The 27,041-nt window shown below is 35.6% G+C and overlaps 1 protein-coding gene across 1 annotated transcript; it reads right to left on the bottom strand.

Moving 5' to 3' along the window:
• Positions 1–77: 77 nt before the first annotated feature.
• LOC146133069 (prolyl endopeptidase FAP-like) lies at positions 78–26,781 on the bottom strand. Its single transcript, XM_083397640.1, has 19 exons — positions 26,670–26,781; positions 26,496–26,616; positions 22,189–22,312; positions 21,076–21,200; positions 20,709–20,914; positions 20,487–20,620; positions 19,610–19,725; positions 18,845–18,974; positions 18,637–18,783; positions 16,807–16,934; positions 15,696–15,770; positions 14,444–14,612; positions 13,310–13,473; positions 5,961–6,085; positions 4,891–5,016; positions 4,693–4,758; positions 2,848–2,948; positions 1,745–1,852; positions 78–299 (listed from the first exon to the last, which is right to left on the bottom strand). Exons 1-19 carry the CDS (start codon positions 26,779–26,781, stop codon positions 78–80), a joined length of 2,499 nt encoding a protein of 832 aa, XP_083253766.1.
• Between the last annotated feature and the right edge of the window lie 260 nt (positions 26,782–27,041).

The raw sequence follows: 27,041 nt of genomic DNA, 5'->3' as shown, positions 1-27,041 counted from the left end.
TAAATAGCAACTGATATGCGGAAAAATCAATGCGTAATTAATCTTAACAGTATAGAAAATGTAGTCTAATCGTGTAATTAGTAGTCGATTTGAGAGTTACAATCATCGCAAAAATCTGGGTCGTTCAGATGATCTTTGTATGTGACGACTGAATGCTCCCTGAGATAAGTATCTATTGTTGCGTTGTGTGAAGGTGGAGAAAGGTCAAAACACACCCGCACTTTTCTTGTTAGCAGTCCATAAATATGCTTGTTTGCATTTGGACCACTGTTCACCGAATGAGCCTCGTCCGCGTAAAACTATAGGTGAGAGTAACGGAAATGAAAGTAGCAACACAAAACTAATATGGAGTTTACATAAACAATCAACCCTATATTAGTAACACAGGGGTCACCGAACTTTTTTCATAAAAGCCGGATAAAAAGGCCTGGCTATCGATGGTCAGATATTCTATTTTGTGTCGAACTGTATTAACTTGATTATTGTTATTCAACATGGTAACATAAAAATATTAACAAATAATGTACTAAACTTCATAAATTGTTCGTGTTTTAAATTTTACAAAAAATTAGTTTAAATTGGATATGGAAAACATTAAACTATAATTAACCGTGTTTTAAAAAAGTACTGCGGTCGAAATAATTAACTTCTTTGGACCGCATCTGACCTGCGGTATAGTTTATTGACCCCTGATCAAGATCGGATCGCGAATATTTGTTTGGAAAATGACAATTTTCAGGAATGATGTCATAAAACAATTATTCATAAAATTACCTATATTGGCATGCGAACTCTTGCGCAAAATATACAGTGAATAGTGTAATAAGCGCGAAACCTATAGCGTTTTGTAAGTTGAAATAGGCAAGCCCTATTCAATTTTTGTGAAGCGCCAAATTACGGTGACTAGACTAATTTAGCAAACTTATCAGTTTCAAGTCTAAGGGACTAACATGTATGTTCACGTGTAAAATAAAAACTATATCAGGAACGCTATAATTTTATCGTTTATATATTCTGAGTTGGGGAGTAATAACAATTACTAAGATTAAAAAAAATGCATACTATAAAAGTTGCATTTATTATTAAAAAACGAGAAAAAAATTAGCGTGACACGTGTGTATAACGTTAAAATGTCGAGCAAACTACTTCCGGGTTTATTTGCAAATTGGGATTGTGATGATTTCTGGTGACCTAGCTTTTGGGGGACAGACTATCTTTAATGGCAAAATTTGCAAATCGTATCGGTTGCAACATTGGCCATTACTTTACATTCATGGATGACTAACTCACCTAGTTAAGCGCTGAAATAAATAGGAATTGTGTAATTTAATTTTTAAATCATAGTCATGTAACATATGCTACTGTTTCGTCAAAATGATTCGAATTTACGCGTCAAATCTGTTAGCATTGGTCTGTTAGCGGCGCTCTTATAGGAAATTGACACGACGCACATTTTTCGAACTTCTAGGTTAACCAAACAAACGCATTGTAAAAAACTAAAATAAACGCCCACCGCCATTTCTTAGAGTGAACTTAGATCACATTTTAGTTGCGTAATTTTGGAACCTTAAGTATCTTAAGGTTACGTTTATCCTAAAGTCACGCTATGACGCAACCTGACGTCACTATGAAATTTCATGGCCCACTCACGATAAACATCCTAGAACCGCCTGGTAGTAGCAAATTCTGATTTAATATGCCTATTACTTAAAATAGGGTTATAAATTGATAAAGTCAAACTTACTACACTGCTGAAATCAACATCTGCTTCAACTAATCCTTTTGAAATGAGAGCCGCATTTTGAAAGTGAACGTTGTCATCAGCGGTTCCGTGAATTATCGAATATGACGCCTGACAACAAAGCAAAATATTAATCGGTCCAATGCATCAGTCATGTAAAGCATTGGGGGGTCAAACATGTCGTTTGGACGGGTGCATCTAAAATATACAGAATCACAGGATCAGATCGCAAGGTACACAATACACAAGGATCGGCATATACGCCCTTGTTTACCTTGCGATCCTTGCATGTATCCTTGTGAGTCTTGGGTACCTTGCGATCCTTGCGTTTTCATTTCTGTATATTTTAGATGCACCGGTTGAGACTATTTCTTGTGTCCTTCAAGATCTTTTCAAAACAATTTTAGGCAAGAACTCAGTACAAGTGAATCTGTCTCAGTTTTAGGTTTTTCTTAACACGTCAATAATTGCGTGTATTTTTAATCATATTGTCATGTGCAACCAATTATTAATTTTTATTAAACTGCCAACAAATCAAACCCTAAATATCGATTATAAACTTGGCCAGTTTGCCTATTTAAAATTAATAAATCATGTCTAAACCAGGCATGCTAACATGCGGCTTTTTAAATTTTGCTTACTTGTCAAAAAACCCTACATGGGTGCACTTGCTACCTATATACCCTGGAAAATATTTTACAATACAATTTTCATTTTTATCCTCTGGCGCAATACTGGGTTTGACGTTTTAAATCTGTTCTAAATAGGCATATCGTGTTTTTTTTACAGTATTGTCTCCTTTCCTTTGCAACGTTTTTTTTTCAAATAGAAAATGTTTGACGCCTGGAAATTGAAGTTATGCTGCGCCCAAGCGACTCTATTACTTTGTATTTGAATATGTTGCTAAAACGTCTATATGCATACCACCCGGCCCTCATTTGGACTTCAGTTTGACTCTCCTGGCGTAAAGTCCACCGACTTGCAATGTGTCAACGGCATTTAGTGAAAATAAATATAGACAGTTTGGTTGCTTTATCCCTTTTATCAAATCTCCTGCAACAATGTTCTAAAATATTTTATGAAAAATCCTATCATACGTAACCTACCATTTTAAAGTTGGTAAGGTTTGAATTAAGAATTGAGCACTTCTCGTAGCCATCCACATTGTCGTTTGGCATGGTCATATATCGCTCTGTGTGTATGCTGTCTATAAAAAGCGGTGTTTTGTTAATTATACGGCACGAACTGTAGATAAAGGCCAGAGCTATCAGCTTCGCATTGTGAAAACCAAGTAACAAAGTAACCCAAGTATTACATATTTTATCAAATGCACGCTATTAATACGGGTTGGCAATATTTTCCTCTTCACATGCCAAAACCAAACTCAACAAGCTCCAGGCGAATTACGATTTAACGATTGTGTCGGAAAATGGTGTGGATTTTAAGCAAAAAATATTAATTAATCACAACAACAAAACTGGTTTGCGTACCGGTTAACAGCATGTATTCTATTATGTCAAAATTTGGTTAAAAAATATTTTTAGGACCAAATTTAATATTTTTTTTTACTTTTTAATGTAGGATTTGTTAGTTTTAGGTGTAAAAATCATTCTTACACCTCTTAAAATGAGGGACAGAGTCATTGTATTTCGGCAATTAAACAAGTCTAATTACATTTATGCAGAAGGTGAGAAAAGGCGTAAATAGTAATTGATACGATTTAATTGGCAAAACTTTTAATTTATAAGGAGACGTTACTCATTGCCAAAACAAAAAATGCGCAATTTGCTCGTTAAAGTGTCATTTGTTTGTGACTTCAATCGCCCACAGCCTAATGTTGAGACAGGGATGCGAACATTTTTTGCACTATGTGCGCAAAAATGTGCACGCCAAAATGTGCAAAAATTGTGCGCACATTTTAAAAGGGCTTCAAAAATGTGCGCACTTTATTTCACAATGTGCGCACATTTTTAACAGCCTTCAAAAAAGTGCGCACTTTTTTTCACAATGTGTCACCTTTTCAACAATGTGCAAAAACACATTTGTTGCCTTTTTAACAATGTGCAAAAGTGCGCACATTTTTGAAGGCAGTTTAAAATGTGCGCACATTTTTGCACATTTTGGCGTGCACATTTTTGCGCACAATGTGCAAAATAACGCCACGTCCCCTGTTGCTAATGTTTATACAGAAATCCGGTAAAAGTTGTCGTGGGACGCAAACAAACCTACAGTACATTTATCTTACTAGTCATTTTAGTTGACAAAAGGTTTCTTACGTTACAATAGCCATATTTTAAACGCGGCAAACTTGCGTTAGCTGCTATAGTTTAGCAATAATTGCCCTTTTTAAAGAAAACGAAGCGTAATTCATGATCACAAAGAAAAAGCTGTCATAAAAATACAAAAAGTGCCAAAAATGTAATTGTTTATCTTGTTGTTCGTGTAATTTGAATAAAGTCGAGTTGTATGGTGCATGGCGCCTGTAGGCTAAATATATTCCCCTAAAACGCAAAATTTCTGAAACAATGGAAACATGACACGGCCAGTGAGACGTATGGTGCACGCCTCGGATTAGATTATACATTATGTTTTATTTGTACTTTATTTTGTTAAATAAAAAGTGTCTGTTTGAAAATAAGCTTATTGTAGAAAAATGCGATTATAGTATCACATATAGAAATGTAGGTTTTTTGCATTTTTGTTGGCTCCACAAATACCTATGTAAAAATCACAAAACTTATTTTGTTAAAACTAAGGTTTAAGCGTTTATTTTGATATAATTTAGGTTTAAGAGATGTTAAGATACTTACAATACAAAGACCATATGATGGACTCGTAGTGCTCATATCGCCCCTGGTTCTACCCCGATCGTCGATCACAACATCATGAGCATAACAACAAGCTCATGTGTTTTAAACTTACACTAAAATATTTAAAAGTAAGCAGTGTACCGTAAAGAAGCCTGGTCGCAAGAGGTGCCACTGCGAATCCACATTTAAAGGCACCAGATCCTTCAGCTGAAAAAAAAACATATCATAAAGTATTTACTCATTGTAGTTAGTGGCAACTAATTCATTGTTCGACGTAATTCTGCTTTATTTGGAACTGGTTAAGTTTATACTTTTTAAAAACAAGCTATATATACTAACAAATTGAAAAAGTTGTTGTATATCCTCCGTAGCTCCATCCCCATAACGCTACCCGACTTTCATCTATCCATGATTGTGAAGCAAGATACTGCGCGAACTCTGTCGTATCCTTCTTTTCCAATTGACCTACAACACACCCAAAAAAGAAATCCATTGGTGTCAGGTCAGGTGAGCGCGGTGGCCATTCAATGCTTGCTACCTCTTCTTCCAAGCCAACGCTATGGAATAACTGTAAGCCTAATTTTGGCCCACCCTGTATATATATATTTGTATTTCTCTGTCTGTCGGTCGTTTGGTCAAATCGTTGTTATTTTGTTCTTCACAAAAGAAAAAGCAGGCGGATACAGCTAATTAAAAAAACGTTGTTTTTATATTTACGGGTGATAACTACTGCGTCATCACTAACCGAATAGCGTACCTGTTTGTTTTTTTCTCTTTAGAACATGGTGAAGGTGGCAGGATAAACTAAGATTTTTTAAGTGGTTTTATTTTACTCATGGGAACAACAATTAGCAGCCCGATGATGGCTTTAAAATTATCATAGAAGCGGTGCTGTGGAGTCGGGTAAGTTCATCCCGCGTCCGACTCCGAGAGCAAAAAAACTCTTATGGGTGTCTTATAACGCATCCACGCAAAATACGTGGGTGAAAAATATTTCCAAATTCTATTAAACCTTAACAATTTATAGTTTGCGGCGTTTATCGTATTCAATGACAAGGAACTCAGGACTCAGGTATAGCCATACTTAAAGTTACGTGCCCCAATTCCGACTCAAGCGAAATAAACCCGAGTTCGACTCTGCAACTCTGATTAGAAGTATTTTACTGTTCACATTTGAGTAAATACGCGTAATGAGTGACTGCACCATAGCAGTTTTAGCTTAGTAGGTAACTAACATTAGGCTGGTCGATAAGTGACTCAAACGATTTAATTGTTTTTTTTTAAGTTACGTTGAGCAACAATAAACAAACAAAGGGTAGTTTGTAATACCCAACAAAGATCGCCCCAATAGAGTAACCGCGTTTTAATTAATATTGGTCTTAAGGTAAGTTACAAAACAACAGTAATACCTATTTTTTTGTAGAGCAAGTGCATGATCCCATCACCTCTGTATCCACTTCCTCGCGCATCTAGGCTTGCTACTATTAAACCGTACTGGCTGACCATGTGTATCGCAGCCCAACTTCGGGTCCATCTTTAGAAACAGTAAAAAATAATGTATTTTCCACAACATTGAATGTATTACCTTCAAAATGTCCAATTTGAAAATGGAAACCAATGAACTTAGGTAGTCGATGCCGCTAATGGCCACAACCACAAAAACAATGCAGTTTCTGGGGTATCCCAATCCAAATCTGCCAGTGATATAACTAATTGGAAACAGGCAAAGCCGAATTCGAAATTCATTGTTTTACAGCCAACGGTTGATCATAAATTGCATATACTGTATGCCAGTAGCAAGTTTGGATTAAGAGCAAATAGCTGCATTAAAACAAAACAGTGGTTGCTTTTAATTAGTATTTCCCAACCTTTTTTATACTAGTGCCCCCAACCTTGCCTTACAGGTCGTTATTATGTGCCTACAGTGCCGAAATAAATGTCAGCTTTTAATCGTTGTCTAACATTACACTGTCTGCACTTTCTTTTCGATGAGCTGTCAGTGACGTTTTTGGAATTTAGGGCGTCTAACTCTAACACAGTAGTCTCCAACCTTTTTAATAAGCGACGACAATTTAAATAAAATGAATTCAGAATTAACATTGCGACCCCTGTTTGTTTTTAGATACGAATGGATTATTTCAAATAATGCTGGAACAAAGTAACACAAGCGAGTATGCGTAAATTGTTCACAATTCCAGATGACTATGACTAAAGATGAGCACCAAAATGATTGCCTTTAAGAAGTTTTTCGTAGTTCAATAACAAAATTAGAAAGAGTCGGCTACGTTGATTGCATCGAAGTTCAAAATAAAATATTTGCTGAAACCATTTGACTTTAAACGTGGTAAAATAAATGCGGTTTGCTGCATCCGCTGTCGTAATTAAGAATATAAAGAAAGAATGTCGCAGCAAAACAAGCAAGTGCGACCTTAGCTGCGCTAAATCAAAAAACCTAACTTTGTAAAATGTCACGTTAGCTCATTTAGCAGCTATTACGAGTTAAAAAGGGCACTTTCGCGTAGAAGATGCACTCAGTCCCGTTTATTGGTGTGACGCCATTGTAAAGAAAACGAAACACATTAATAGTACTTAAACAGCAGGAACATGGTGAGTTATGGCGACCCCACAAAAATTTTAGACGACCCCACTTGGGGTCGCGACCCACATGCTGGAGACCATTTGTCTAACACAGTGCTTCTCAAACTTTTTTAGTTTTGTTCACCCCAGCATCTATCTCGGAATTTCATTCACCCTTCTCATGATATGATAAAACTATCTCTTCCATATATAACAACACAAAATGACTTAAGTTGTTTCGCAAGCTCTCGTCCATTTCTGACGGTTCACCCTTATTCAGCCCTTTTGGTTGGTTCACCACTGAAAAAATTGTATTCACCCTGGGATGAACCATTCACCTGATTAAGAAACACTGGTCTAACAAACATTCACTATCGGAATTTACGTGAGCATGTGTAAATTAATGACGTAGAGGCATGATTAAAAAAATTAGGACATATAATTTACATACAACAATAATTGCGTTAAGCTTTCAACACACTGATACAAACTACTCTGCGCTACTGCAATTAAAATGCCTAACAAACGATTCAACATATAGTTTTATGCGTACTTAAATATAACACTATACTAGCTGCATTTAACTTGATAATGACATTCAGTCTTGTCGTTAGCTCAACATAAAAAATTACTTCCTAACATACATATTATTTCCCAAGATTATGTTATTACCAGAAAAAATTCAACTTTCTGCACAAATACTTTTTAAATAAACAAACATTTTCCCGCGTATAAATCGGTGAAACACAACAACAACTAACAACCTTGCATAAGAAAGGCGATTATTAGGTCAGAAGTTAACAATGGGCGGGAAACCACTAAGTCTACAAGTTCTCAGTACAAAAGTTGCCATTTAAGTTTAAATGTTACATATTATGACAGTGCTGAAAATTTGCTTTAATCCTTTCAACTATTAGAAAGCTAGGATTATCTAATTGGTAGCCAGTCTGCTGCGTAGTCAATCTTTTTTTTTGTATCACAGAGATGGTTATCACAGAATATGTATTACTTGCTAAAGTATAGTAAACATTGCACGTTTTAGGTGCTTTAATTTCTACGAATTGCTGTAGTCGTACACCTCTCCCGCAAATGTTACGTTTCTATACCCATTCATATGAATTAAGCCTTTACGCGGTTAAAATCGTTGAAATACGCAGAGGGGCACGGCTTGGCTCTCTTCAGATCACAAAAGTGCTGTACACTGCATTATGCGTGCCTTTTTCTTTTGCAAATTTCTCGGAAACATGATGATTGATGAACTATTTCGCTATGATTTGAGGCATGCCTCAATAGTGACGTCCCAACTAAAATGGAGGAAAATTTAGCATCTAAGCTGAGAGATTTTTTAAAATAAACTTTTAATCTAAAGTTGAAGTCATAAATAAAGGCAGACCTGTTCAGGCTTAAAAGTTTGCATTAGACGACTGGACAAAAAAAATAACACGCAACTTTTAATGAGATTGGTAAAAAAAGGAGTGTATGTGTGGCTGTCATAGGCGTTGCCAGGGCGGCCACAGGGGTCATGGTCCCCCAAAATTTATAAATATTGTACTCTTAATAATAATTTGTTTTGTACCTTTATGAGCAGTAGCCTACAACAACAGTCGATCAAAGGCATGCTAGCATATTTATTTGTGTTCGATGTGCAGCTCATACAATGGCAAAAGCTAAACAAAAAAGGTATTTTTTTGCCCCCCAAACTTCCGGCTGGCTACGCTACCGGTGGCTGTGCTTTAAAAAATCGCCTTTTTTACTTTGCTTGTTTCTTGTTTTCAATTTTCTAATCTAGAAACCTCACCGCACGTCACTGCGGGTGGGTTGTTTGCTATTTCTTTGGGGGTTGCAAAGACGACAATTCAATACCAATCACTATTACGAGAATGCCAATTAATTACAATAAAAAATATCTGTAATGATATTAGTGAATGTTTAAACAGTTGAATAAAAGTTGAATGTTCAAACAGCAGCCAGGAAGAAAGTTGCGTGATAGACTATTATTTTAACAGTGTGAGCTTACTACTGAGTTTCCTGGTTCAATCATAGCTTACGGCGGTGCTTTTCAACCTTTTTTTGGAACAGTTAACACTTCTACGTTTACTGAAGAACTTGCACACGCCAGTCCTCGCAATTTGTCAAACAACTAATTGCAAACTCTAACCTTAAATTCAAGTCGCAATTATTCATATTGCGCTCTGTTTATCCTCAGATTCAATAAAGACTGAAATCACAGGCTAAAAAAGTATTTACTGTACTACAAAAAAAAACTAATAACCGAAGTGACATGTACTAGTTATTACATATCTTAATAACGATTATTATCACGGGAAATATTTTAGTATGATGTCACAAGTATTGCCAGATCCGCGCCACGCCTAGCCAAGATGCAGCACCAGCCATCTCAATGATGCTGGTGATGAATTTAATAAATAAGTATCTTTTCAACTGAGTGGTATCATAATTTATGTTATTTTTATTTTTTGTGGTATTGCGCATACACAAATGTCAAATGTATTACATATGCCTGAATCAATTTTTTTGGAAGGGTCGCGGTATAAAAAGGTTGAAAACCATTCTCCTAATCGATGCTTAAAAAAATAAATTCACCCATACGTGTAACACAAAAAAGCTGAAATGATGGTATAGTTTTCCACGCAGTTACGAGCTTGCTGTGACAAAGTTAGGTGGAGATAGAAACAAGTGCCTTTTGTGCACCGTGTGTAAGTGCTAGCATCTAGGCCAGTGGTTCTCAACCTTTTATGCTTCGTGGCCCCCTTTGAAAGGCACTCGACCCTTGTGGCCTCCCTGCTTATAAAAATACCAAGCATCGTGGTTAAAGTTCGTTTCACTTGTTTTACTTCTTCATGTTAATTACCAATACACCATTAATCAACGAATAAATGCACTTACTTTCTAAAAAATTACCAAATAAGTCATTTTAATTTAAACTAACTTAGTTAGTCATTACAAATTTTGCTCTTCGACGCCACCAAGGTATTTTGTATATTCGGCTCTGTTTTGTACTAAGCCAAGCGATGTCACTACATTCGTCAAGACTCAAGATGATTACTCGATTTTCGTTTTATTATTGCGTTACTATTAGCCTACTAAACAAATAGGCTGCATAAACCGCTGAATGTTGGCCTAAAAATGACCTTTTGAATAACCCAGTATAGCGTACCGGTACTTTATGCGTTTTACGGTAAAATGTTTATTTTGCAACTAAACGCCCTTAAAGGAAATTGCGAACCGTTGCACCTGGCAATACACACTAGTAGCTCGCCTAACAGCTTTGTCGGACACTTAATGATTAGTCGAAGGGTATCGGCAAGTAATAATTGGCTGTTCGAAAAAAAAACGCTGACGCAGCACGATACGTAACTATCTACAAAGCAGCACAGTAATTGTTTCGCCACAGCGACAGGTTTCTAACCAAACTTGCCACTCGCGAACGACCAATTAGGCGTAACTTTCCGCGAAAAACGAATAAAAAGGATTCAATATTCTACTTTAAACACCCCCCTACTGTCTAGTCAAAGCAGGTGTCAGAAAAATGTGTTACAAAATGTTACAAGAAAGGTTTACAGTCATAATAAAAACACAAAATTAAGTTAACTGGTAAATTGTGAAAAAATAGTGACACTTTGGTTTTCGCAATATCTAACTGGAGAGTTATGCCGGTGACCCCCAATGACCGCTCCGTGGCCCCCCAGGGGGGCCGAGGGCCACGGTTGAAAAACCCTGATCTAGGCTATCTGCACTTAAACCGAGCAAGCTAAATATACAGTTAAAGCAAATCAAAAACGTGAGAAGGCTTTCGAAGGACAAAGTGCTAAAAACTCATTCCTTGATAAAAAAATAACGCCAAGTCTACTAAAATATCGGTATCCTTGAGATGACAAATTGTCACATTTTAATTGTTAAGAAAAAATGCCCTAATTTCCAGGAAAACAAGGAATGCGATCGTTTTCTGAAAAACTCGTTTGGACTCTCAGTTGGCGACTGTCCATTTAATTCAAACACTTTAGTGATTTTGGAACAAAACTATTGTTTTCAGAATCACGCTTTTGTTCTGTCGACTGTCCTTCATTTTATAAGTGACCGTGAATCATCTAAAAATTTGGCAGGAGACCGCCACGTAATCGTTTTAGAAAAGGTTAAGATTGAGAACCACCGTAGGCCTATTAGTAGATTAAGTGGAACGTAAAAAGGTAGACAAAATTATTTTTTGTTACGTCATAACTACTGTACTATTATAGTGGTGAAGTACTACAAAGTAAAAGCAAAGTCATTTAGGACGGAACTTAACGATAAAGATGCCGGTCTAAAAAACAATATTTTACGCACGTTTACCAGTTATTGCGATAATTACGTAACGACGGATTGTTCCACGACTAAAATTTGGTCGCGACGAACAGTTAGAAAAGTTTATTTTATAAATTACTATATTACTGTCTATACGTCGCCTGTCTGCGTCGTTGGATTTTTGGTTTTGTGCTGATGACAAGTGTGCTGACGAAATGACAACTGCGTAAGGCTCATTATTGTATTTTTTGTGTTCGACACGATTTTTTTATCAGGGCCGCGATCGCTAATCCTTAGTTATCCAGCCCTTATTAAAAAAGCGGATGAACTTTAGAAGGGAACACACAACAAGACCTAAAACGCAATAAGACTTAATCTGCAACAGAATAAGAACTTAATTGTCTGAATAAGACATAAACCAGTCAGAATAAGGCCTAATAGGCCAAACTAACGCCTTAAACTGTAGGGAAAGGATATGGGGGCCATTACCCTGGCATCGGCCGTTGTGGTGTCGACGTTTGGGCGCCCTATTTGAATGGCGCCGTCACGGCGCCGCTGTTTTGGCACCAGATTCTTTTGGCTGTTTGGGGTTATTTGTGGGTAATGGGTGGGGTTAGAAAATGGGTTGGGGTTGATAATACTAGGGGAGTTAGTGATGTACTTAGGGGTGGGGTTTGGGGCTTGCTAAAATGTTGTATAGGCCTGATTTTGCCATTTACAGTAGGTGTTATTCCGACGGGTTTAGGTCTTAATCCGATTTTTTTGTGTTACGACTATTAGTTATTAGTGCTATTTTGGTCTTATTCTAAAGTATGTTTGATTCCGACGTTGATGTTGTTCTTATTTTGGTCTTATGGCTAGAGTCCCTTTAGGAGCTGGGGTGAACTATGAACTATAGTTAACAACAACGAGAACAAACACGCGGTAACGGAATCTTTATAGTTGACAACAAATGGTTAAGTGGCCTTTTTATTGATTTAGACCAGTGCTCCGCAACCGGTGTGCCGCGACGTTCCCGGAGGAGCGTTACCCGCGTTTTTAAGGGTACTTTTTATTTAAGAGAACTAACATGAAAAGGGTACCTCATGGCAGGCATCTTGACCTTATGCAATAATCCAATTGCAACTTAATGAACTTTCCTTAATATTTAAAACTTTTTTTTAACCTATGTTACGTATAATCGCTGGAAGTCTAATTTCAAACGAGTGTTTTCAACTAACTCAACTCAGGAGTAAACATACAAGAGTTGTTTTCAAACCTTACAGCAAAGTTAAAAGGTAGCCCACAAAATATCTTTGTAAATGTATAGGGCGTTTTGTGAGTGTATATATTATGGGCTGCTGTTTCGAAAAATAATTTGGGGAAAAATGGTCAGGTTTTAATTTTTCGAATATACTATTAAAAACCCCTTATGTTTTCTGATTCGCTATTGCAAAGGGGTGCAATTTTTCGGACCTGGTGGCGCGCATAATATTTCTAGGAAGACCGTTAAACCCCCCAAATCAGAAGATAAAATAATGTAATTCGTCAAATTTTCGGCGCCTTCGGTTCGTTTAATTATAAGTCTTGTCTTGTCGTATATTTGTAGGTAAATATAGTTTTATCCCCGTTGGTGCGTTGGTGTGCCGCAAGTAGTGTTAGCCCTGTTGGTGTGCCGCAAGTGATATAAGGTTGCGGGCACTGATTTAGACAGTGGTTCCAAACGTTTTAAGCTTACGTCACCCTATATAAATTATTGAAAGGTGGCGGCGCCCTACGCTAAACAATTTACTCTTCAGTCACAGAAAACACACACCTGTAATATGCCTAATTTAGAAGCACGCTCTTTATTTCTTTCATTATAATCGTACACAAAAAAGTATCAAAGAGTATAACTTACCTGTCCTGGACTTTTTGATAACCAGGTCCACCATAAACTTCAATTAAAAGAGGATATTTTTTGCTCGGATCAAAGTCAATTGGTTTAAACATTTGATAAAGGATGTCAATTCCAGGTTCAGAACTGCTTTTGAATGAGTCATATTCTTTCACAGGCCATTTCACCTAAAACAGTTGATGAAATTTTATAATTTTACTTTGCGAAATACACTAAACCTAAGGCAGGTCTTAGGTCTTCGATTTAAAAAAATCCCCCCTTAATAATGGCATTCTGTTTTAAATACGGAAAAAAGCTAAAGAAAAACAGGCAAGACATTACTAAACCAGGACTACGCACATATGTGTACTGCGTTAGCTTTTAGTGCGGCTGGTGTGTGGCTCAGGAAGTAATAACAAGTTTCGGTTTATTACTTCTACTTTCTAGGGGCCAGTCGATATCTCCCTCAAACCATATTGTTTGCAAATTTGTACTATGGAAATACCATATTTTTTTCAACTTCTATTTGCGAATTAGTTCGCTTGAGAACAACAGACGTTTTTAAGCCTAATTTATTTCATAACGTACTTTATTTCATAATGTCTTAAACTCAAGTTTCTCGAAGTGCCCTATTAAACTCTTGTAAGTATGCCCACGGGCTGCAATACACTATGGATCAGGGTAGTCCAAGTAACCATCACCTTGGGACACAATATTATTGCGTATCTTTCGAGGGCCGAATACATTCGGTTAGTAATTTGTTTCATCTGCTGTTCTTGATCGAACTAGTGCGCAAATAAGCAACTAAAGTAAATTTGAATAACTGTAATCAAGTATTTTTCTAGAAAAATATTCCATTCATTTGGTTTAAATCACAAAACTTTTACTTGTGAAAATAGAGGTGGCGCATTGAGTACATAAAAAGCACATTATTGCTCGACACAATGATGTTTATCACCATGATTTTTAAAACAAATAATTTGGGGCCATTGAACTCACAGCTGTAAAATTGCACAGAAAATACGTAGAAAGTAAACCGTAAAATTGTTTTTCAATTTTCGAGAATAACGTTTTAAGCCACTGCTCTAAATTAAACTTCTAGAAAGAAATTTAAGTAAAATTAATTTTATAGTAAATTGATTTTGCGCGTATTTTTACCTGTGCTTTATTTTCAATTAAATGGCTGTTGTTGTACCACAACTCAGGAGGTTTATAATCGCCATCAGCATCAACTTCTTGCAAAAAAGACATTGGCACATCCGGACCACCACAATTTATAGCCACATATTTTAAGTTGGGACTGTAGCTCGGTGTCACCCATCCACATCTAATAATAAGTTATTAAAAAGTACAAAATATTTTACTACCGATGGTTTATTATTACTCCTGCTTGTTCGTTCCGGAGTTCGTGTATTTGTGTTAAGTACGAATTTCACTTACAAAACACATACTTGAAACATGGAATAGATCACAAGCACCAATTGGCTACCTGCTGAAATACCTAAATATTTAATATAAATCCAATGTGCTTAACGACAAAAATCAAATGTGATTTGTGACAATGTAGGCAAGCAAAAAATATACACAGCTGTGTAGAACTGCTACCTAACGTGTCAGAAGTCGTAGTGACCAACGATTTCGACAAACATAATATAGTACTGAAATTTTATTTGCACGAAAATCCTTAACTGATTAACTGATTTTAGTTAGTCGATCCGTCTAAAGCAGCGGTTCTTAACCTTTTTTGTATGTTTTACCCTCTGAACAAAAGTGAATATCAAATTTACTCCCAATATATAAAGTGGTGCTCATTTATTAAAAAAAACGAAAGTAACAAATTACATCAGTTATAGTCAGTGTGACGGCTGCCCTTGCTTTTTAGCAACGAGTTAAATTGCAATGTCTGGGAAATTAGTGGTAATGTACAACGAATATCAGATTTAACATGAAGTCGGTTTCGTGCTTTATATTTGATAGTTAGCAATGCAGAGAAGCCGCTTTGCAAAAGTTAGTTAAAGAAAATGGAATCAGAATATTCAGAGCTTAAAATACATATCCTTGGATTTACCCCCTAAAACGAGTAAATTTACCCCCTGGGGTAAATCTACCCCAGGTTAAGAAAGGCTGGTCTAAAGGCTCCCGACGTTGTTACACAGAATTCATAAAACAAACAGAGTTGTGTGAAAAATGTTTTAGTGTGAATAAAGGTACCAGCCGCAGAAATGTGCCAACATATCTTAATCTGTTTTATAGTTCAGTGCAATTTTATTCCTACGATTTTTATTTATTATTTTTTACTATAGTTTTTAGGCCCACTTAAGTGTGTTTACTTATTATAAAGACTTTTTATTGTTTTTTTCGTTTTTTTACCAAAATAAGCAAACAACTGCACGAACTAAATGTTGATCACCTCGTTGCATCCATCGAACAAGTCATACACTCCCAGTTTTCTTGTGGTACAGGAGTTTCACTGTTGAGGTTGATTCTGCAAAACAGTTTTGGTGATATATAAAGTTTTAGTGATAAGTTGCAACGTACACAATAATAATTTCTACATTATAGGAATTATCTAAAGAGGAAAGATTGCACAATGCAGTGACTTACACCCGGGGTGTCAAACCTACGACCCGCAGCAGCGCGAAAATATGTGCCCTGCCGAAGACTTTTTGGGGAGGAACATGAACATCATTTATACGAGTGGTTAAAAACATGGTTTTCGAATTCACGCGACAACAAAAAAGATTCGGAACCACTGTATTAGCATGAATTTGTTGTGTAGAGCAGTGGTTTTCAACCTTTTAGGCTTATGGACCGGTAAAATTTCAAAACAAATTTTGCGGACCGGTGGACCTTTAAAAATCAAAATCAACCAACGACAAGGTATGCAACTTAAAAGCAAAGGATGGAAACTTCAATTTAATTAGCAATTTCCGCTGTATTTTTGATATCATACGTGGTATACGTTGTTCTATTGAAGTTTTTCATATACAACTGGTCTTAAACGTTAAGACTCAAACGAGTCGTTGCCTTTTAAACAGTTGGGCACAGCACTTGCAGCATTGTGACTTACGTCCAAAGTAGACCATTAACTCTATGTTACGTCACAATGCCGCAAATTATGGAACTGATGAAGTTCTAAATTTGGTGGACAAGCCTTCAACATCTTGCATTTTGCAATTGAGATATAAAATTGTAATATATTTGGCGGAGCGGCAGAAAAGTTGACGCGGACCGGCACCGGTCCGCGGACTGACGGTTGAAAACCACTAATGTAGAGAGTGTTTTGGAAGGCAAGCTATTCGAATCCCTCTGTTAACGCGATTATAAAAAATGTCAATTAACAATAAAGTATTATCTTTTTATTTCGCAGTAGCCATAAACTGATAATAATGATTATTTATTCAATGAGAAGTGTCCCGTGGTATAATCCGTATATGCGTGTTTGGCTCGACGGTATATAGCCTAATGTAGAACCCGCAGTATTACATAATATACCTCTACATTTGTATATAGTTGCTTACCGATATACATGCCGGTGCCGGGGCAGTGGATAGGCAGCACGAAAATAAATCCATTGGTGTGCCACGTCGTAGCCATACAGTGAGGTAACTACACTATTTCCGCTTGTTAAAAAGGTTCTCCTGTTGGTCTTTAAACAAGTTGTTGCTTTAAGAACGTATTTATTTACAGTCGCCATATTAATACTGTTCATAATTGCTATTGCGTGTTGGTATTGTCATGGTTATCAAGTTTACTTTTAAACAGGGAGTCGAATCGAACCCAAACCGGATCTGCAAACCGGTTTTGTGTTGATTTTTCCGGAATTGTGACCAAGATCTAATTCAGGGGTTCTTATACTGGGGTCCATGGACCCCTTGGGGGCCGTGAACTAGTGTAAGGGGGTCCATGAAGGCCTAATTAAAATACTAGTGTATACTTAATAAGTAATTAGTTTGTCATGGAAAACAATAATTATAAGTAAAACGGAGTATTTAGACTCCATACAGGGAGAGTTTTCTTTAATTAACTAAGATGTTATAAAACTGGAATGGTTGCTCGAAAAGCACTCGATGTATTACAAAACAATTAGACCAGGGGTTCTTAAACTTTTTTTACAGCGGACCCCATAATTTTTTTTGCTTCGCTTGGACCACTGTAGGCAAAGACAAATTCAAATATGACATCATAAATTCACGTCACAATTACAAATAAACTTCATAAATCTGCTTATTTTGGTGAAACAATTTGAAAATTATATCAGTGGTCGGCAACCTGCGGCTCCGGAGCAGCTCTTTAATATGCGTGATGCTCTGGCTCCCGTGATTAAGGGCAGAATGGTCATTTAGAAAATAATAATAGTGTTATTGTCACAGTATAATGAATTAATCAGTCTGACAGTTATTATTACGATTTTTTTCCCCGACACGAAAAATCTTATATAATAGCCATATTCATAAATTTTTGGCGACAGTTTTTGTTTATCTGTGTATGGTACCTACATGCGACTTGTTATTTTTATAATAAAATTTTTCTATGGGTAAGCTATTCACATGTAAGTAATATAGGCTTTGTTTTAATTCTGTATCTTTAGCGTTAGGAATTTGTTTAATTGGTGAACTATGTGCTGTGGCTCAGAATAGGTTTTACTTTTTAGAACGCCGTGAAATGGCGCCTTTAATGCTAAAGATTATTATTTATCGACCTGTGTCCTAACTTTCTTTGTTAACCTAATTTTTATCATGTTGGGTAAATATTGGATAAAGTTGATCTCATCAAATTATAATCCAGAGATAATTCTTCGAGATAAACTAGAGAATTATATCGAATACCTCCACAACTAACGTACCGTAACCAAAAGTGGTAAACGATGCAACAGCGCGAAAAATTACAAAAAAACAAACTGCAGGCTTATTAAATAAAACGATGCATATATATTAAATTCAGGTTTAGGAATAGGCTGCTTGTTTCATCGAAACTTAGATTAAATACCAGTTACAGTAGCTGTAGGTTAATTACTCGCAAGGAACTTGTGTTGAACCCAAACCGCAACTTTATGAAACAATTTTGAAACAATTTTGGTCGAAACGGAGTTAAAGCGGATTCTAAAAAATATTTCAAACGGAACCGAGCCTGAACCGGAAATGTCAAACGGTTAGACTCCCTGATATAACTATTATTAAACTTCATTATTTTTTTTAAGAAAGCTAAGCATAATTAAAAGTTCTTAATGAGCTACTATATATATATCCGAAAATGTATATCCGAAATTCTTCGAACAATTTAATCCATATCAAATGGGTCATTATGCCTATAGTAAACAACTGGCGTGAAAGAAAGTGAGGCGAACTTACAGTAAGGTTAACCAGAGCTATTTGCCAAAAACCATTGTTGTCTGAAAATATTGTGAAAAATGAACGATCGATATAATCAAGCAGAAGTGGACGAAAGGGAACACCGCCATCACCAATCCAACCCGTCGAACTTTCTTCGATTCCTATCTGAAACGTTAATTATTTTTTTATAGCGTACATTACGTCGAATGGTTAATTTTCAACGAACCTCGACAACTGAGCATGTTTCATTGACAAAACACAATTGTGGAACACTTAGATTAGAAATACGATTCATCCAAATAACCAAAAAAGCTTCGGAATCCGGATACCAGTAAAATCGACTGAATAGGTGGTCCCTGTTTCCAAAAATGTACAGCTGTGTGTTTTAATTATGAAACTGTAACAAAATAGCCTGATGATCTTTTCAATCATAGGCCACACTTTACACGAGTGTTTTTTAACCGGGTGTAGTGTACACTCCAGGGTGTATTCACTGCAGTTACCGCAGTTACTGCGAGAAACGTCACAAAGCAATTTATAAGATCATTTGTTAAGCAACGGAAACTAATGAGAATGACTCACAAGGGCGAAAAATAGTGCCTAAAGAAAACGTTGGTTAATGTGGAAAGACTTAATAGTTTGCAATATCAGTGATTTCTTGACATTTTGCAGCAAGTCGTGCACATGTGCATTATGGTGATTTTTGAGAAACCCTGATCTAACCCCTTTGGGTTATTCAGCCTAATCCTATAACAAAAACATTTGCATTTTACAACTAATATAGTCGCCAGAGTATGACGTCATATTGCCGGCACCGGTCCGTGGACTGGCGGTTGAGAACCACTGGTCTAAAGTATGCCAACGCCCGAAGGAGCTTCGCAGCTCGCAAGTTACGAAACACTGTTCTTTATACCATTCCAATTATTATATAAGAGGGGGAAACGATTAAGCCCAAAAAAATTAACATAGACAAACATGAAAGATGTCCTACTCTGTAACCAAATCAGTTGGTGCGAGGACAGTAAAATTATTTCCACTTCCGGGCTCGTACACATCGATCTTCACTTTTGGGTTTGGAGTTCCAGCTTTTGGATAAGCTAGTTCAATCTGCGTTCCATTAGTAGAACATATAGCAATATATAGCAAGATATTTTTTCGTTTAAAAAGGTCATAAAAAAGATAACGCCACAACTTAATAATAATAGATAAAATAACGTAACTTAGAGGATAAAAGAGGTGCTTTTATCGTTGACACCAGGGGCAGCCAACTTAGGTTTGATTGCAATTGAGTTAAATATTTTTTAGAGACTCTTGATCGATTGGTTCGGTAAAAAAGTTACAAGAACACCTTAAACATTTTGAGCGTTTATTAAACATTTTTGAGAATTGCATTCCAAGCCAGTGATGGAGGGTAATTTGCTACGTCAACGGACGCTTTATTAGGCTTGTCCAATGTCCGGACAACAATTGGTCATTTTAATGTTCCGCTTGTGGGCGACAGTTACTGTAATGACGTAACGCATATTCGACGCTATTGACCAAGTGAAATGTGGCGATCGATCGGTCGATCGCGATCGAAGTGTTGGCTACCCTTGGTGTAAACCGTTACAGATCTGTATAAATCGGGATACAGAAAGTATAAATCGTTTATTTCAGATAAAGTGAGATTTAACTTTCACTGCACTCAAGCATATTCGAAAAATCTTTGAAAGTTAAACGGAAATGCGAACTTATTTTGTAATTATGCTGTAAAAAGAGGCGGGAAAAGTAGTTTAGGCCAAATCACGGACATGGCCCTTGTGCATGAGCAAAATGAGTTTATGGTAGTCAATGTTAAACATTTTATTTATTGTGAATTAAAATATTACCGTTTCAGGATACTTGAGATGGTCGAATCTTGAAAATTTAATTTGCTTAACTAAACTGTCGTCAGTGACCACATATGCAAGGAAACGACTATTATACGACCAAAACAAGTTGTGGTTTGTAAAAACCATTTCTTCTAAAGAAATAAATTTTGATTTAAATATTTTGTGTAAGTTAGGCCTATATTTATTTTAATTAGTTCAGTATATAAAAAAAAACCAAACCTTCATAGACCCAATCTGGAATTCCATTAAATATTTTATTTTTTTCTCCCGTAGAAGTTACTTTGACTACGTTAGTTTCGTTTAAAGGAGTGATACCATCATGCAAATAAATATCATTTTCTACAACCCAGGAAAGAGCATGTCCTGTTGGGGACCAACGGATGTACTGCACATCGTCATTTGAAAGGGTAAAAATGTTATTTTCGCTGCAGAAATATAACAAATGATGTCCGAAGGAAACATGTTTCGTAAAAACTAAAAGAATAACATAACTGACCGATTACTTTAATGTTTAGTAGCCTACTTTCTACGTAAGCTTTCGACATTATTAAGTTACCATACTATAGTGGCCTATTTCCATACTTACTCAGCAATTCTGTAAATTGCATAGGAACCATTGTAAGAGCTTCTCCATTGCTTAAAATAACTAGTTCGTACTAGTAGGTATAGCTTGTCGGGTGAAATAGACCACGCAGATGCATTTGTTTGTTTCTGGTTGAGTAAACACAAGAAGATAAATAAGAACCTTTATTAAATTCGTTTAGAGCATTTAGTTATAAGGCGCATATTCCTTCACTTTACTTAAAACTTCACTTTAAAAAATGTTGGTGTGACCGTTGGCGTGACCTTTTACAAAATAAATGTAGTGGTCGTTCTTTTCACCGTGCTCTTTAGTGAACATTTTTAGCAGCTTCGGTTTTTTCATAGATGTTTGTGTTTATGGGCTTATCAAAAATTTTAACTATTAGCAAGGCAAAACTAAAATTTAAAAAGAGAATTGCAAAAAGAGTTTTTTCATGTTGTCGCTACAACTGATCAAGGTTTTTTTTTTTCACCGGTTGTCAAACAAAACGACAACAACATAAACTGTTAATAGTCGATCCACCATTATTTTTAAACAATATGCGACCTTCATAAAATGCTAAAAAAAGGATGAAAGGTCACGTGTCCTGATCGAGGCAAGTATTGTGATCAACTACCTCGCGAGAGAATTTTTAAAAAAGTATTGTGTCAGCAAAACTCGGCAAACAAACGTGAAGGGTTGACCGGTAGAATGCTAGTCGGATTTTTTCAGTGAGTCATACAAGCCCCTTATAATAAATCTATGTCTATGCTTTTTATACGCACAAGTTGTGTGAAAGCAAGAGTCAAGATTTTTGGTTGACTTAAATCATGTGTACTAAATAAGATAATAAATCGGTATATATTTTTTTCGTTCTCGCTGTATAGTCAATTTAAAACAAATATTTGCAGTTACAATAGCAATTTTTTTCAAACATGTAAAAAAATGCATAATAATCATTGCACTGTCGTATTATTGTGGTTTTACCATCCTAACTGATCGAAATAATTGTAATTAAACAAATCTGAATGTTAGTTTGGTATTTTTTATAAAGCATATAGTTATTTTAGGTTACAAGGACTTGTAAAAAGTGTGGACAAAGGGAATGTAAACCAAAATATAAGAGTATATACTCACGTAAAATTCGTCGCTAACTATCGTCTTATTTGTGCGGTCGTCGAGGTTATAAATGTTAATTCCTGCTTCATCTCGAAACAAGTACTCAGAATTCGATATCCAATTAGGGTAAAAAGAGTTGTATCTGGAATAATGTTATTGTTTAAATTAACATTTTTTTTTGAGTTGGTTAAAACTTTTATTTATATTTTCAATATCTTTTATAAAGTTTGCCTGCTTGTTTTATATGACAAACAGTAAATTTATTGTTTTGTAAATTCGCAACATTTCGCTGTTAAGCTAAAAAGCAACAATATCTACATCGGAATATTCCTAATGCAATAGTACTAAACCCAATGACATAATAAAACCAAATAATTTGTACGACATAGAAACGACCTCGACCCACCAAATTAAGTCCTAAACCCGTAGCAATAATTCTAAATCACTAAATAACAAAACTGTATATACACTGTAGTAAACGGACCATCAGCATCAGTACGCAAAAAATGCAGCGTGACCAGCAAGTTTAACAGTTTGACAAAATCCACGTCAAAACATCGAGGCTTTTTAAAAACGGTTGGCAGTCCTCTCTGTTGAAATATCGGAGCCAATAGTAAGCAAAATGAAAAAAGGAAAAATCTTAGGCCTATACACGAATGAATAAAACTAGGGTTGGGCATTTGACCGGTCAAATAAAATCCGGTCAATTGACCGGTCAAATACTCGTCAAATAGGTCAAATATTGGTCAAATACTATACACACAATCAAAAAGCAATTAAAGTTAGAAATAAACCTTGATTTTAACTTTAAATAAATATATGAACATTTTGGTTTAAGTACAATAGTTTACAAAACAAAAACAATTATTTTTTGATTATCAATAAGAATTTTTGCAAAACAATGCCCATCTTGCAAGCAATACTATAGCAGTATTGTAGTAACTTTTACCATTACTACAACCACCAAGTAAAGCCAACAAGTTTATTAACGAAATTTTACAACAAATAAATGCATCAGTAAAAAAGATTGTGGTATACCCAGTGGTGGGAAACATTTTTATTGTTAGCAGTTTCTATCGCAAAAGTCACATTTTAAACCGGTCCTGTTACAAAAAGTCTTATTTTTAGGCAGTAAACAGATAATTTTTATATATACAACAGAACTTCGTTTTATGAAGACAACGTCTTCTTTTCCTATCACATTCTTATAAACCAAACTATCTAACAACCTATTCTTGAGATTAAAGTAGTTGCAAAAACTGCGTGCAACCCCAGGTTCCAGCAAATGGTGCGAACTAGCTGAATCCCATCACTGCTATATAACAGCCACATTGAAAAGCAGCGTTTTTTACTTGTACTTATGACGTAGCAATTCAATTTTCAGACAAACAATCACAAAAGAAAAAAAAATAATTATAAAAAATTAACACAATGTATAACTTTTACTTGAGAACTTAACCATTGTACATTATGAAAAAAACAAACACGTGAGCTACTTGGATCTCAAAATTCGGTGTATCAGATAAGATGCAAAAATCTGTTGACAGTAACCAGTAATGCTGCTAACCGGTTCGCTGATCTCATAAAATTTCGTGGGACGGTTCTACAGAACCGGTGCGAACCGGCTGAATCCCACCACTGGAACTAGTGTTTTCTTTTATGACAAACGCGATTCATGATATATGTGTACTTATTCTAAACAAAATAAATCTACTTTGCTATTACAAACACTTTGTGATTACCACAGAACCTGTGTTTGCATCAGGTAAACCCTACAATTTTATATTTGAATTCTTTAAAAAAGTTACAATCAAGATTATTTAAAACTCAAATCACAAAACAACTCTTAAAAAATTAAACAACATTTAAATCCAATATAAGTATTTGACCGGTTAAATAAAGTGTGGTCAATTGACCGGTCAATTGACAGGCTTGCCAACCCTAAATAAAACCTTGACAATAAATTAGGGATGTGCGATACGTTTAATTGCGATATCCATTTTACTCGGATACCAATACCCAATATTTTTGGACAATAGGTATCATTACTCCGCTCAAACAAGCAAAAAATTGAAACGTTCAAAGGTATACTTTTTTCAGGTTGTTAAAATTTGCTTTAGCGTTAGAAAGTTTAATTCTGATGTTAACCTAGTATTTTTTTTAACAAATTCACCTTTTAAGGTTGCATAGCTGCAAATGATCGCATATCATGGCTGAAATTCCTACAATTTAGTATCGGATTGTCAACCATATCATCCTAGTATCGGACGAGTACCAACTACCAAATGGCTTCGGATATCTCAATCAGATTTGATCAGACATCCCAAACAATTATTGCTCTTTAAAAACACCTATGAATTTAAGTAATAACTTCTTCCAAACGGACATTACATACAACGGGACATTACATACAAATATCCAACGGACATTACATACAACGTAATGAGTAGAGAAAATTCGTTACTATTATTTAAAAAAATAAACGAAAAAATTGTTGCACGCTCTTTGTTATAAACGTGTGTTTCCACTTTCATTTGCGCAGAAGTTCAACAATAGCAGAAAAACTTATCGGTCTTTCGACGTTATTTTTTAATGAATGTTTATGACGTCATGCTAAAAAAATCGTTAATCCGCTCCTGTCACGTATGTTGTCTACCTTATGTGTCCCGCAAAGTATGTGCAAGAAATATTGTGGCCCGCGATGCTGTCAATATTGGACCTCCTTGGTTTAGTCGTTAGTGTATCTTAAACTACAGGTTCCCAATTATAAATTTTTATGTGTAGAGCGGAGGTTCCAAACTTTTCTAACAATTTTGCCTTGCCTGGTGGACCATTTGTAATTATTTTGATATTTCGCGGCCCTATAAACCTTCAAGGGTCCGTCGACCTATGTTTATTGTAGTACAAGTAGTCACGATTCTTTCTATATAACCACTCTCTAACTAACTAATGCGAACGATTTGCTGATAGCAGGTAAGGCCTATAGTCAGGATTACCATTTGTTTATACCAAAAAATAAGCACGCTACTCCAAAAAAATAAGCACGCTACGAAAGATCAGGGACATATCCAGGACTCCGGGGGTGAAATCAAAGGTTTCAGAAAAAACGTTATAAAATAAAATAAAAACTTAAATAAAAATATAAAATAAAATAAAAAAAACGAAAAACAGCTATTTTTGTATACGCAAAACGTAGCTAATCGCGCGAAGCGCAAAAAAATGCGTTTATTTGGTTGAAATTGGCAAGTTAACCACCCTTATTTAATGCAAGCTTTGTCAATTTTTTCGCGCCAGAACGCACCAGTTATACACCTTTTAAACCGTGTTGCATGGCAGCATGAAACGCCTAATTTTGACCCTGCCTGGTAGTTAAGTTTGGTTCACTTGGCGGAGTTATGCTTGTAATAAAATTATTCATTGAATGATTTACTGTAATGCATCTAGCAATTTTTTTTTGTAGTAACATTGTGTTTTCCATAGCCTCTGGGCTGATTTAGCATTTTGTCTGTGCTGACAGATAAAAGACAGTCCTCAGGTCAATCCGAAAGTTTACTTGATTGCTAAAGTAACCTACCACACTTCTATAGGCTATAATGTAGCCTACTTTTTAGATTTAGAATAAACAATCATAATCCATTGTTATTATGCAATTTAATGCATTTACTGTTATAATCTGGGTTAAATAACTTGGTAAATATAAATAAAAAATTGATAAAGAACGCTTTTAGAAACTAAAAAAAGACAAACTACGCAGTAAGTACACAACTCTAAAATAAGCACGTTTCTTAGAACTAAGCACGCGTATGGTAACCCTGCCTTTAGTACAGTACAGCATAATAGTTATGTCATGATGTCACAAGAGACATCATAAAAACACGCAATATTAACGAATAATAAAGTTTAACTAAAGACTAATAATGTAGACAAATAATGTTTTAAAACTAGAAGACTAATTCTCATTGCGGACCCTCTGAAACTGCTGTACAGACCCCAGTTGGTCAGCGTTACCCAGTTTGGGAACCGCTGGTGTAGACTTATTACAAACACCCAACAGCAAAATCGTATAGCAACAGCCCCGAAAATCTCATTCCAACCACCAAGATCTACTTTTCAACAAATAGGATAACTAAAATCTAGTTAAACACAAAATGTACAAACTACAGTTTAGCAAATTTTTAGAATATATATAAACGCCTCTGGGGTTTTCATTTTTCAAAATATATCAACTAAATATTAAAAGACATATGATGGATATTTCAGGTTGCTTATTTATAAACTTAAATCATAATATAAATCAATTTAAATAGTAAAATTAAATTACTAACGAGAATTTTGGATCCCAGAGATCATCAAATTGAAATGGTGGCAGCTCAGAAACATCTTTATTAGAACCGTGAACCTCTTTCAAGTCGCGTTGGATCGGATCAATGTCAATAGAACTGGACCCTAAAAAAATTACTATTAAAATAATCAAAAAACTTTGTTATTTTTAAACAAACAAGCAAACAGACTGGTGTTATGTTTATTTTGGTTCCTTGTGACAATCTTGGCAAACCCGACGAAAGCAACAACTAATACTGAAACCACAAGAAGGTTTACGTATCCTCTCATTTTTCCAGCTAATATAAAACTTTTAGAAAAATTGATAATACCTTAACACAATAGTACAACTTGCTATAACCTCAAACAATAATTTGGTTTAGAAAAAAAAATGCAATTTGTTTTTTTTTTAGTAATTTTTTTTTTGCAAACATTTAATATATATGTTTTTAGTTTCTTCTGTCGGTCGGTAGGTTGCTCTGCCACTCGCTCTGTTCGTTAAAGAACAAAAATCAGTTAATGACGCGACTGAATAGTCATCTCCGTTCAGT

Source organism: Ascidiella aspersa, chromosome 9, assembly GCF_963924565.1.
Source record: "Ascidiella aspersa chromosome 9, kaAscAspe10.2, whole genome shotgun sequence".
Classification (NCBI taxonomy): domain Eukaryota; kingdom Metazoa; phylum Chordata; class Ascidiacea; order Phlebobranchia; family Ascidiidae; genus Ascidiella; species Ascidiella aspersa.
The sequence above is the reverse complement of the archived record's forward strand: the minus strand, read 5'-3'. Positions and strand labels throughout refer to the sequence as shown.